Source organism: Aulonocara sp. 'chitande type north' Nkhata Bay, linkage group LG15 (genome assembly GCF_057382095.1).
Source record: "Aulonocara sp. 'chitande type north' Nkhata Bay isolate Kocher_YH1m ecotype deep benthic linkage group LG15, A_spYH_male_GT1.1, whole genome shotgun sequence".
Taxonomy (NCBI): domain Eukaryota; kingdom Metazoa; phylum Chordata; class Actinopteri; order Cichliformes; family Cichlidae; genus Aulonocara; species Aulonocara sp. 'chitande type north' Nkhata Bay.
In genome coordinates this window covers 41,709,032-41,722,384 of record NC_141358.1, presented here as the reverse complement: position 1 = coordinate 41,722,384, position 13,353 = coordinate 41,709,032, and the positions used below count along the sequence as shown (strand labels likewise).

Genomic DNA, 13,353 nt, shown 5'->3' with positions numbered 1-13,353 from the left:
CACAGACAGAGCTTGGTCCACTTGCTAGAAATAAGTCAGACTTATTGTGGGTGACTGTACCAGTGATTGTACCAGCACTACTCTTTCTGTCTCATGGAATTGAGCTTCCTCTGAAGGCTAAGATCAGATCTCCTGCTCTTCCACATTGGGGGGGAAATGCTATTTGCGGTGGCTGATGGATGCCCTAATGAAGGTGTTCTAGGAATGTCCCCAGCTGAAGTGAGAACTTGGGCCATAAGCCAGATGTGGTGCCCCTGTAATACAGAGTTAGATGAGTGAAAGGGGGGGGGGTATTCTTCAAGGCTGATTAATAAAATGTTGTAACTTGATTTAGTTGACATTAATACAGCCAACCTATGATTAATGATAGTACTGCTGTTGCCCCCTCCCCAGATCAAAAACTCAGTCGTAAAGTTCATTTAAAGACTTTTTGTCTTAATTTGACTTTGTCTGCCCGGCCAGTGGCAGGAGGGGTCCTAAAGAGATTTAGGAAGTCTAGACTGCCCCTGAACTTTTATTTGGTTTCTCTTTATTAAGTTACTTCAAACTTCATTTTGAATTCACCTTCATCCAAACTACAGACAGGAAACTTTGAGCCCAAACAATTCACTGCTCACCGCCTTTCTATTTGTGACATTATGGTTTTTGTATCATCACTTTAAACAACGTCTAATCAAGTATTGAAGCTTGAGGCTTTTTCGAGAGCTTTCCTAAAATCTCTTGCTTTTGTTCTTCACAGGAGAAGCCATGAAAGATTTCTAATCAGCACATTTATTTTTGCTTGATATTTTCTTGACATTTTCACTTCCCCACATGAATAAAATGAACGAGTTTGTCTTTTTTGTTGTTTTTTCTCCATCTGGTTGTGTGACACTTCCAGCTCTCCTGGAGAAAGGGGATTGTTTCTTTATCACAAAGTAAGCCTTTAAGGAATCCTGCGTCTGTTGGCTCTGCTGGTGAAAGTATTAGAAGTGCATTAAAATTGGATTAGATTCCCTTTGAGGTTAGAAGGTTGCAGGTAGTGGCCCTGCTATCATGCCTTCCAGCATACTTTTCTACATTGTCAGGTCTATCCTGCTGTCAGTGCAGAGCTCAGTTATTTCCATTGTTCTTGTTGTTACTTGCAAACAATAATGAAAGTTTTTTGCTAGCTTTTTATATGTTAGGATCCACCTATTGATCAAAATTATTAATGTACATTCTTCTTATATTTTCTTTAAATGCTACCTATAGCAGCCTACAAACATGAGAAAATCTGGTTGCAGTCTCTCTTCCTTTTGTCACACAGCCGTCCTCTTCGATGGGTTCGGCAGATGTGAACTCTAAGCAGCAAACTTATTTTCATATTTTCACTGTGGGCTTCTGAAAGCTGAGCTCCTGGAGCTAAGACTTACTATTACAAATTAGAGATGGCACGATACCACTTTTTTATGTCCGATACCGATAGCGATATCATAAATTTGGATATCTGCCGATACCGATATGAATCCGATATAGTGTTTTTTAATCAACAAAACTGTTTTTTTAAATATCTTGCTGCATTTTGCAAGTCTGCAAGTTCATACTCAAGTTTAAAACAACAACTACACTAAAGCTATTCTGTTATACCTGTATGCAAAAAAAAAAATATTTCATAGTTCAGCAATACTGATCAATCTAATAAACTTAAACCTACACCATCCTCCCTATTCTGGTATTTTATTTTATTTAGTACTTAGCGTAAATATTAAGCAACCTAACTAATAGGGTTCCAACTCCCAGCAACAACAAAAATAAATAAATAAAAAATAGGGAACCACCCCTCACGCTCCACCTCATGATGCTTAATCGACGTAATCAACCTTAATTTGATGCAGTGTGAAAAAAAATGCACAGAAATCAATTATTTTTCAAGAAATATTAAATAGATTCAACATCTTTCTTCAACAAAATTGCAGACTGCACAGATGGTACCTTCCCAAAGGAAAAAGTACTATAGCTTACTAGGGTATATATATTAGACTTAATAGTCACTATATACAGTAATTGACTTCTATTCATTTTACATCAAATTAAAACTTTGGGTGTCAGATAATTATTTATTAAAAGCTCGACATTTTAAATGAGAATAAGAAAGAAAAGTATGTCTTTGTGCCCCCTTTTCCCTGTTCATGCCCTATCGGCCCCCCTGGCTAAACTTTGCTAGATCCGCCCCTGCACAGTTACCAGCGTCAGCTACGTAGAAAAAGATCCTGGTGTAGAAAGTAATATTAAATAAATTCTAACAACAGCTTATCAAGCTTAAACGTGCTGCTGTTGTTCAGCCGCTGGTTTCCTCTTTCTGGTGCAAAGTGGGCCAAAAGCAAACTAGAGACACGGACTCGCGACAGAAAAGCCGATCAGCTGATCGTTAAGCAGTTTCACGATTGAAGTAGCAGCAAGAAGAGGCAGTCGCTCCATATATCGCTTGTTAAGATTAACGCAGGAATGCTTTACAAACATTCAGAGATGGACTTACACACTTGCTTTACTTCTCTCGGGGATAACTTTGTCGGAGATGAAATGCCGGGTTGCTAGCGAAGCTCCACATGCTATCCAGACCACCGACAGGTCCCGCATGCCACAGCCGCTCTATCACGTGATGCATACTGCTCCGACGTGCTAACGTTCTGAGGTGAGTTACGGCGTGTTGCAAGTTTTGTGAGGTGCTTTCGTGATATTTAATGGATCGGATTACATTTTTTATTTTTCTCCGATATCCGATCCAGTAATTTAGGTCAGTATCGCACCGATACCGATACGTAATATCGGATCGGTCCATCTCTATTACAAATATATCAAAAACCTTAAAAACCCATTTCATAGAGCTGCAATAGATTTAATACAGCCGAGCTGTTTAATTTTCCCTTTTTTCTAATTATGAATGAACATATGATGTTGTGCACTCATGTCTAGAATGCCATACGGCCACTTTAAGAACATGACGGGATGTAGTGTGATCGTGTGTGGTTACTGGTCCCTATAGCTGTGGCAGGCTGACTCTGTGCCACCCTGCTGCTCTCCCCCTGACAGGCCTGATGGTGATAGATGCCACTCCTCTCTTCCTGATGAAGGGGATACATGGCCCTGTATGTGGCTGCCTGTCTGGGGAATATGAGGCTGCCAGTAAACCACTGGCTCACATTGTGATTGAGGAGCACCCTCATTCCTGTACAGCAAGTCGTGACCTTCTCTGTCAGATCTCACCAGGAGTGCTGGTCTCAGTGTGGTCTGTGGATCCACTGGGGTTGCTTCAAAAAATCCAATACACCTGAGCAAAATTAATCATATTTCCATAACTCCCATATGTGCTGTTCATATCAGCGCTCATGTCATTAGTTCATAACAAGCGAAACAGGTTATCAAACGTGGTTGTAAGTCATGTGTTTTGTGTTTTTGTGGTGTCCAAGCAACACGTGCTTTATGCAGTGGAAACAAAGGATTTGATCACTCACCAATATAACTTTAAAACTTCAAGTTTTGTAAGAGAGTCAAAGTTGTGTTAAAGGTTCACGTGTTGTTTAAGGAACCTCGCATATTTTAAATGGGTTACTGTGACGCCTTTACAAGTAAACATAATCAATGAAAAAATAACCTGGTTTTATGTAAATGTGGGAGTCGTAGCAGCTTTGAGTGATGGCGCTCTGTTAAATTAACTGGACTGTCAACACACTGAGTGACAGCTTGATCCAATCCAATCAACATTTTCAATAAATGTGTACAGTGTGATGCTCAGGACGCTGATAAGTAGAAACCAAAAACATTCAAGAGTCCAGTGAGTTAAGGTGTGTTCACACATGCTCTGCAGTCATGAACGTGACCTTACCTGGCTGACCAGCACAGTCGTGAAACTGTCTTCGACTGCTCAACACCTGCCGAGTTATAACCGGTGGTTTGACTCGGCAGGTTGCATTGAAATCTGCTGCAATGACCCGGTTACTGCGTTCACCAGATATCAACACAATTTCGATCCGCTCCTCACGTGTTAACCTCTTCGACATGTCGATGGCTGTGAACAAAGAGAAACTTGTAAATAACTCATGAAAGAATAAAGTTATGTTGAAACCAAGCACACCATTGTTTTTCTTTTGACATTACCAATAAGTTTGATGTGTCACATGGCCCTCTTCCTATTGAAAAAACAAAAGTTGTATCCAAGATGGCCGACTTCTAAACGGTCACCATGGTCACCACCCATCTTGAGGAGTTTGCCCCCTCACATATACTAATGTGCCACAAACAGGACTTGAATATCACCAACCATTCCCATGTTATTACGGTGTATCCATATAAATGGCCCACCCTGTATTGACACATCGTGCAGAAGGCCGGCATGCGGAGCTTCTCGGGATGTCTGGAGCATGCCAGCATCATCTGGCACCAGATTCAAACTGCCAAGAAAGAACAAAGGGTGGTTTTTTTACACCTTGCCAACACCTTTGGGTCAGTTCCGCACGAGATGTTGTGGATGGCCTTCAACTATTTCAGCGTACCAAACCACATCACAGGACTGGTCAAGACGTACTTTCAGGATTTACAGTTTTGTGTGACAGCTGAGAATACCGCCACAGCCTGGGAGCACCTGGAAATTGGAGATTTCTGCTCTGGCATTTATCATGGCAATGGAGTTGGTCCTGAGGGCATCCTGGTGGGTAGTGGGAGGTGACTCAAGAGTGGCCTTCGTCTTCCTCCCATTAGGGCCTACATGGACGACATGACCATCATTACAACAACAAAACCATGTACTAGGCGATTCCTACAGAAGCTCCTGGAAAACAATGGGCAAGGATGGAGTTTAAGCCAAGTAAATCTTGCAACATCTCCATCGTAAAAGGAAAGCTGACAGCCGAGCAATTCTATATCAGTGGAGAACCAATTCCAACAGTATTACAGAAGCCCATAAAGAGCCTGGGACGGTGGTATAATGCAGACCTCCATGATACATGGCAACTAGAACAACTAAGGCAGAACTTGGCTGATGACCTCAAGCGGATTAACAACACTGCACTCCCAGGAAAACTGAAGCTCTGGTGCTTCCAGTTTGGGTTATTACCCAAAGGAGGAAGTGGACCACAGCCACATTTGTGCTACAGGCGAAATCTGCTCTTCGGCATTGTGGTGTGGTGGGTCACGTCCAACAGGGAAGAGGAGGATTTGGTCTTGGCGCAGTAACATCAGTGGCAACAGGCATCTGTAACTGAACGTTGAAAAATGGTGGTGGAGGAGGTGCGACGACAGGAGGAAACAGCCAGACATGCCAGAGCCGTGGCGCTGGCCAAACAGGGTCGCTGGATGAATTGGGAGAGTGTGGAAAAGAGAAAATCTGGGGAAAGGACACACTCCAGGCCCTGATCAACCCTGGCAGGGCCTCCTTGGATGAGGGTGTCTAGTGATAATGGCTGAAACACCTGACACAGGTCCACTACTGACGATGTGTCCCAAACTGGTAAAGTGTCTGGGCTGCCTTTCCTCGTAACAGCCATCCCTCAACATTTCTCCATTTAAAGCAATGCATTATCAGGGACTGTAACATCCAGTCCTTTTTACTGAATGGCTACCAATAGTGTATCCAGTATGCACCATCTCCACAGTGAAGCCAGACATTGTGTTACACTAGTACACTACTATCTGCATAATCTGTTATACAAACCGCCAAAAGGTACGTATAAGTAGTCCGGGGCAAAAATGCAGTTAATTCCTCAACCAGCACCATAGCAAGACTTGCTGTTGTTGTTGCTGAAGGAAAGCGATCCAATGGCTCTCGGAGAGTCAAAACATGTCAATAACTCTTTTATTTATGAACCATCATCTCAGAGCTTTTTACACAGTAAGACAAAGACCTGCACACTAGCTGAAGAGGAAAGTGACCTTGTAAGAGAACCAGAGATAGTGACTGACGGGCTTCCCACCCCTCACTGGACGAAGACCTCTGCAGTGCTGACCCACATGTTAATTATAAAGGATGCATTAAATTTTACATTTAATGAAAAAGTAAACACAGGATCTGCTGAGTATGCCTCAACAAAATATCTTCAACATCAACCAGGTTAAAAAACAGGCTTTCAAATTAAATTTAAGCCATTTAACTGAGCGTGCTGTTCCATAGTGAAGGTGCCAAGATAGATGGCGAGCATCTTTAAAGTCCATTTGTGTCATTTCGCTTTGTTCCTTCTAAAACACAAGTACATAACCACATGTACCCATTAATAATCATCAGGCACTGTTGCCTAGCTAGATTTGAGTGGGACTAATTATTCTCACCTGCATCATCTAGGCACCCCACACAGTGCATTACATTAACTTCAGCATTGCTACCTTTATTTAAGGCTCCAGTGTTTCTGTTTTAACGTGTGCAAAGAAAAACAATCACACCTTACCCATCCTGGTTCAATCAGAAAGGTTCTTCCTCATCATAGCCCTTATTTTTGACCTTTTGTGCTTTATATTTCTTGCTTTTCCATGAAATCCATATCTCTCGGCTCTGTATCTGCAATCCTTTGGTTCAGCTTTTTTTTCTGACCCCGGTGTTGTTATCGGTCAGATTTGGGGAAACGCATTCAGCCCAGCTGTGTGCAGAAGGTCTGCCTGGTACCATAGCCTACCTCAGCGCTGCTGCAGTGCTCACAATGAATTAGAAATATGAAAGTAATGCAGCCCTCCAGGCACTCCCTGTAAAACAAATATTTCTGCTAATGGTCATCTAGAATTTAGCATCACTCAACAACAGTGAATCATCTCTCTGCTGTTATACAATCGCACTGAATTCTTTGAGATGTCTTAGCTTGTTTTTGTGTTGCTTTATAAATCAGATGTTTTCTTTAACCCCCCGAGGCCCTGCTATTGGTATTAAACAGACTTACCTTAGCTACATGTGTGAGGCAAAAGAAAACAGACAAGTGAGAAACTCTGCAGAGCAACATATCCAGACGCTGTCATCAGCATAAAGATGAATTTCTTTCGAATTCCCTTACCTGAGTTACAACAAGCTGTACTATCCTGCACTTGTTAGCAAACAGATTCAGAAGAACATAATAATTCATCTGGAGTGATGTTTGTGCCCACATGATTAATCCAAGTCCCATATTTGCTGTCTTTTGTCTTTTTTTGTTTTTGGCGGTTACTCCCGGCCATGAGAGAAAAATCAGGCTCTGCCCTGATGAAGAGTTCCCTGCATTTACAAGCTGGTTTGCAACTACTGGTCACTGACGAGGACCGGAGAGGAGTGTTGTGGCTTTAGAGAGGGTAGTGTGAGTGACCCAGAACAGCTTAGCAATGCTCCAGATTAAGCAGAGAATTCTCTTTAGGTTATGAGTGTGAGCACAACCTCAGATGCAAGCACACGTATTTTTCTGTTGCACAAAATAACCAGATTAATAGATTATTTTAAACGGGAAAAAACGAGAAACCTTAATGAAATCATATGAAGCATAACTGTCAAAATGAGACATGTAGTAATAAATGAAATCAAGTGGTCAGGGTGTGCAGAGTGTTATGTCAGTCAAAAAATAGCAACACGCTAGTGTTCCTTGCATGGAAAGCTTGTTAGCTCAGTCATTTTTTGGACACTGGCATGAAGACTCACCTGTGCTTATGTTGACAGCTGCTGCATGAGGAGGCACTACAAAGTTCTCTTCTAATCTTCGAGAAGCTGGATTCCTGAGAGGTTATGTTTTTCTGATTTGTTGTCACTGTATCATTTTCAAGAAAAAAGTTTCAAATTTCTGAGAGTTTTTCTCTCAGAAATTTGAGCTATTCTAGATTGTAGAAGGCTGCACATAAATAATGTAAAGACTTTTAGGCGGCTCTGCTGGATAGGAAATGCAGTCTCTTCACAGACAGTCGACAGCAAACACAGAGTGCAAACTCTTTAAATCTGACATTTTTCATTGGCTCTTTTCTTGAGATCTGTTTTTCTTGTTTCGTCTTCTTTCTATCTTAAGCTGAAATGGAGCTTGTACGGACACTAGTATACTTCTGTCAACTGCTCGGTAATTCATCACTCAGCCACACACATGTTTCTGTGTTCATACGTCAATGAACAAAAAGTCTCTTTCTTTCGTTAAACATACGTGGTGTCAGACGACCAAACACACATACAAACAGGGCTTTGTATCCTTCAGTAGTACAATTTATTTTTAAAAAACACTCTATTTTTAAGTCATAGATCTCATTTAAATGCATTTTATTGCTAACCCAGTGTATTATGAGCACTTTGCATTGGTGAAACTCTCATTGTCCTACTGTGTACTCTCAGAACTATGCAAATGGACTCAGACTTTGGATGATAAACCCTGCTTGTGATGGTTATTGTAAAACTTCTTCAAGTTCCTGTGTGCTTTTCATGTCACCATGGACCCGGCTGTGTGCCTTTCATTAATCGACACATACTCATCGCATTATTTTGCAGCAACAAAATGGATGGATCCATCCAACACATCCATAATTTTCTTAAATGGTTATCTAATCCTGGGATGTGGGGCAGCTGAGGCCAGTCCTATTTGACTTTGAGCAGGAGACAGGCTATATCCTGGACATGTCACCATTCATCACAACAAAACTGCTGCTCAAGAAGATCTACACAGGCATAGGGGGGCTGTGGAAACCCCACAAAAGAGTAAAACAGGAGCTGTGAGGTGCACAGTGGGGCTTCCAGATATGTCATTGGTGATATAATTGATATTTGATTTTGAATAAAAAAGTTTCTTGTTTCGACCTTCTATCACAGATATGCTTAAATATTGAAAAGTAAACAAATCAGATACACTAGAGCTTAAGAGGTCTCAGTGTGATTGGTAAGCTGAGGTGTGAGTTGCTGCAGAATGGGCGTGTTGTGATTTGTGAGACGGCTGAGTGCACATGAAAGTGTTGCAACTGTCTCTACAGTGCTATTGGCAGACAGTAGTAATGCTGCTCCAGAAACACTAGAAATCCAGCACTTAGCCTCCTCCCTGCCTTCCTGTCACAGCACACTTAATGATGCGTCAAAGATGTTTGAAATTGTCTCCAAACTTTCTCTGAATTGTTTCTGTGAGACTTTCTGTAATTGTTCAACTTTTACAGTAAACAGTGGAAGAGGGTTTTTCAGTCAAACTGATGGAAACAATCAGAGCTTTGTGAGGTTTCTTTTCCTCCAAAAGAGAAAGTTTTCAGCTGTCGAGCAGTTTTGACAGAGTACCGTGTGCATCTGCATGGATAGAGATGCTGATGGGGATTCATGTTTCGCTTTATCATTCAAGAAATGAGGAAATTCAAAGGAAGCTACACTGTGACCACTCCTCTCTCTCCCAGTCTGATTTTAATGTGTGCTGGGGCATACGGTGGTTGCATGAGCTCGCTGTTCTATTGGAGCTCACGTTTGATGTTGATGTGCGGTGAAGGTGGAAAAATGGAGTTGTGCTGTACTTGTCATGAATGCATTTCTGTAGTCTTGTGGAATCCGTGGACGCCACAAGAAACGCAGTAACAAACAAGCTACTGTGTTTCGTGGAAGACTCTAAAATAGCAGGTTCACCTGTGGAGAGAATTACTTATAATTGCACAGGCTGGCCTGGATAAATCAGTCTATCTCAAGTACTGTCATAATGTAGGTTAATTCTACTGGCATTACATCATATATCACTGTAGCTTCCTGTTTGATGCGGCCGAGGACCCCACTGTTTCCTGCCTGCTTGTTAAGCAAAGACATATTAACCCTGTTTCAGCTGCAGCCCATTGTTTTAGCTGCGCTGAATGCTGTGCAGCTGATTGATTGATTTAACTGTCATTTCTATAAGAACTATTTGTCCCAGTCTTGCTGCTATGGCTCTCATGGGCTACAAGCGCCACAGTGTTGTGTTGCTTTATCTTTTGGTTTTGTTTTTTTATTGTAGAACATACAACGGGAAAAGTAACGAAAGGAAACACAAAGCAAAAATCAACACAATGACAATCTTTGCAGTAGAGCATGTGTACTGGTGCATCATGCAGACAAGCTATCCATGCCAGTAGACCGTGTGTGCACAAATATATTTAGTTGCCAGTTTATTAATATACAAATAGCTTGAGTTTACCCACTTAAATACAGCGGTCCTGCAGTGACATGCGAGTTTCTGTTGAAACTGTTTCAGAGAGGTGTGGTTCTGTCTACATCCTGGAGGAGGAAGTTTGCAATGCTGTTTCCCTCATTCACTATATTTGGCAATATGCTTGAACCATATTAGAAACATACAACGTTGAATCCTCCAGGTGAGTTATTTTACTTGTAATGATGATTGTTACATGTTGCAATAGTACAAGAGCTCAGAGACATCCAGTACAAAGGGCTGCTCAGGTGGCTGAAGGACAAGAATTGTAAAAATGAAAGCTGACATTTCAGTGTGACAACATGATGTTGAACGAATCATTTTTAAATAGATATTTATTTTGCTGAGGGAATCCGTAGACACTTATCTTAGACATCTCTCAGATGTCTAAGCGAGGGCTGCAGGTCCCACCTGTGAGTCAGGTTCAGTTTCTAAATACAGAGAGTTTGATATTTATTAATCTTAAGTGATTGGCGAGTGCAGCCACATGTTAAAATTTATACAGCCATTAATATGAAATTCCGTTGTTACATGAACTTGTTTCCAGTGGGAGCTGAGCTCCCGCAGGCCTGGTCTTTGTCACCAGTTTTATGGACAGAATTTCCAGGCTTGTGAATGATGTGCTCCCTCTGGGTTATGTGAGCAGTGACCTTAACGTCACACTGGGGTGGTTTATAGTTGATATAGTTTGATACAGTGGGGACGAGAATTAGCACCCAAATCTGAGGCCACAGCTTTAAGTTGCTGCTCCAAAACGAGGAGTTGAATTAAACCTTTGATTTTACTGATTGATCGATGTTACTATTTTTACTGATGGAAACAAGGTGATATGTTTCTGCCATGTCCAAATGGAAAGAGACATCAGGGCAGACCAGGATGTGCTGGAGAGATGATGTCTCTGTGGCGGCTTCGTAACTTGTTTGTGTCTTTGCTGGGAGAACTGGAGTTAGTGGCATCTCTGCTTAGAGCAATGACCTCCAGTATGCTGGTGACTCGGCGAAGTGTTGGCAGCTCGTAGCAAAGCTGACTTTTAGTGTTTTCGCCAGTTGATTGTAGCAGATTTGGGAAAATAACCGAGGAAGCATGAGAATCATCTCTTTGTTCTCTTGTTCTTACTCTGACATCCCCGATTACAGAGTGAAATATAATGACTGACCAGCTTCTCTGTGACTGACCTTTCAGTGAACCATATCCAGAGCAGACGCTGGTGTTTCCTGTTAACTGGAGTTTCTGATTAACTGGTCAACCAGTGTGTGAGACAGATGTGTCGTAGGTGTGATTTATTGATGTTTTCAGCATGTCCCACAGACACCTTACTTGGCACTGGAACCAAAGCCTTAAACTCAGACTGCGTCCACACCAGCCCGGATAGATTTGAAAACGGCGTTTTCGTCTGAAAACGCTCCGCATCCACACTATCGTTTTCATTCGTTTTCACCGAGTTGTGCGTCCACATTGAAACGGCCGAAAACACTTACGTTCCAGTCCTGCGCAAGAAGATTCGACCTGCCTCATTTCTGTCTGCCGCTTATTTACTTTCCGGCTCTTTGAAACGTCGCGGCAAAATGTTGAGGAAAAGCACCGAGTTTGTTAAATGCACTAACAATGAGGCGGAGTTGTTGCTGCGAGTAACACAAAAGTACAAAGGTCCAAAAGCGAGTGAGAATTAAAGAATTTGAAGAAAAGTTCTCAGGAGCATGTGCAGGCTGATGTTAATCTTTAATAGGGCTGTCAAACAAAACAGCTGCTGTTTAATGCCCTCCGCTATCTTTGCTTATTTGGTCACATGACTGCATCACATGACTAAAATGCGTCATTGCTTTCGAAAGTCTGCGTTTTTGAGTGTCCACACTGCGACGGGACAGCTCCGTCTTCAAATGTATGTGTTTTCAAGAGTGTTTTCAAAACGCTGCGTTTTCCTTCGGGAAAACGGCGTCTCAGTGTGGACGGGAAAACGATGCGTTTTCAAACGAAAGCGCATTAGTGTGGACGTAGCCTCAGACAGATATCACCAATTAAATCAACACCAGCTGTGTTGCATGTGTGCAGATACACAATACAACCCTTCTGCTGACGGTGCCTTCAACAGGTGTGAGAGTACGGTGATGCGCAGATTTACCCTACAGACATAAAATAGTGTTTCACATAGTTTTTAACTACCAGCACACAGGACATGACTGTACCATCTGCCATTACTTTGCCATCACCATGCTGATGCTTTGTAACTTCATACATTACTCTGTACAGTAATGTTAACTTACCCACATGAGATACTCTGGAAGAGAAAGAAAATCACTGTGCAGGGCCCAGAAATCGAAGACATAACAAAAGTGTAAAAGCAAAGCTCTCTGACTTGTGACTCACACGGTCCCATGCCAAATGCATCCTGCAGGCGTAGTCACCGGAAAGACATTCTCACCGGCCAACCACACGGCACCATTTTGCATTTAGGCACGTAGCCATAGTGGAGGAGACCTGCTGAAGTTGAAAACGAGCATCAAGATGAGTTAAGTAACTTTGCACACTGGATGGTTGTTGGTGCCAGACAGGCTGGTCTATCAGAAACATCTCATCTACTGGGATTTTTGCAGCACAGCTTTCTCGGGGTTTGAGAGCATGAACTAAAATAATGAGCCAAAAAAGGCAACGGTCACTCAATAACTGTTTATTACAACCGAGGCATTCGAAAGAGCATCTTTGAACACACAACATGTCAAACCTTGATGCCTACAGCGGTCGGACACGCAATGAGGCGATACTCTTGTCAGCCAACACTAAGAAACTGAGGCTTCAAGCTCAAAATTTCACAATAGAAGATTGAAAAAATGTTGCTTCTTAGTACATTTTCAAGTTAACCTGGCAGACTTCATTACCTTCAGATGTTTAATTAGCATTAGGACTTGCGTGTGTGCTCTGCAAGTGTGTCTGACTCTATTAACTGGGGTTGTATTATAAAGAACATAAAACACTTTCGCCACAAGCGCACGACAACACACTCAAGTACACTGATGTACTGAACCTCTGACTTTAACATCGGTTTGTCTTCTCTCGTCGCAGGTGTCCATCTATGAACCTGTGAGGTCATAGCCATCTAACAGCAGCATCAGCACCAGAGGAGAGTTTACCAGCAGTGGGACCATGGACCTTAGATTTAGACGTCTGTCGCCTCTCACCAGGGCAGCTCTTCATCTCCTGCTGCTGGCCAGACTGGTGCTTCCTTCTCACACAGAGAGTGAGTCCACATAGCTCATAGCTGTGCCTACATGTTCACAGT

The 13,353-nt window shown here is 42.2% G+C and overlaps 1 protein-coding gene across 7 annotated transcripts in view; it reads left to right on the top strand.

Moving 5' to 3' along the window:
- ptprfa (protein tyrosine phosphatase receptor type Fa) overlaps nucleotides 1–13,353 on the top strand; it is a 353,347-nt gene that overhangs the window by 96,848 nt on the left and 243,146 nt on the right. For all 7 annotated transcript variants that reach the window (XM_086263516.1, XM_086263515.1, XM_086263514.1 and 4 more), the window contains one exon: nucleotides 13,137–13,311. In XM_086263516.1, the coding sequence (XP_086119642.1) occupies nucleotides 13,218–13,311 (94 nt within the window). In that variant the 5' untranslated portion in view covers nucleotides 13,137–13,217. The remainder of the gene's footprint in view (nucleotides 1–13,136; nucleotides 13,312–13,353) is intronic.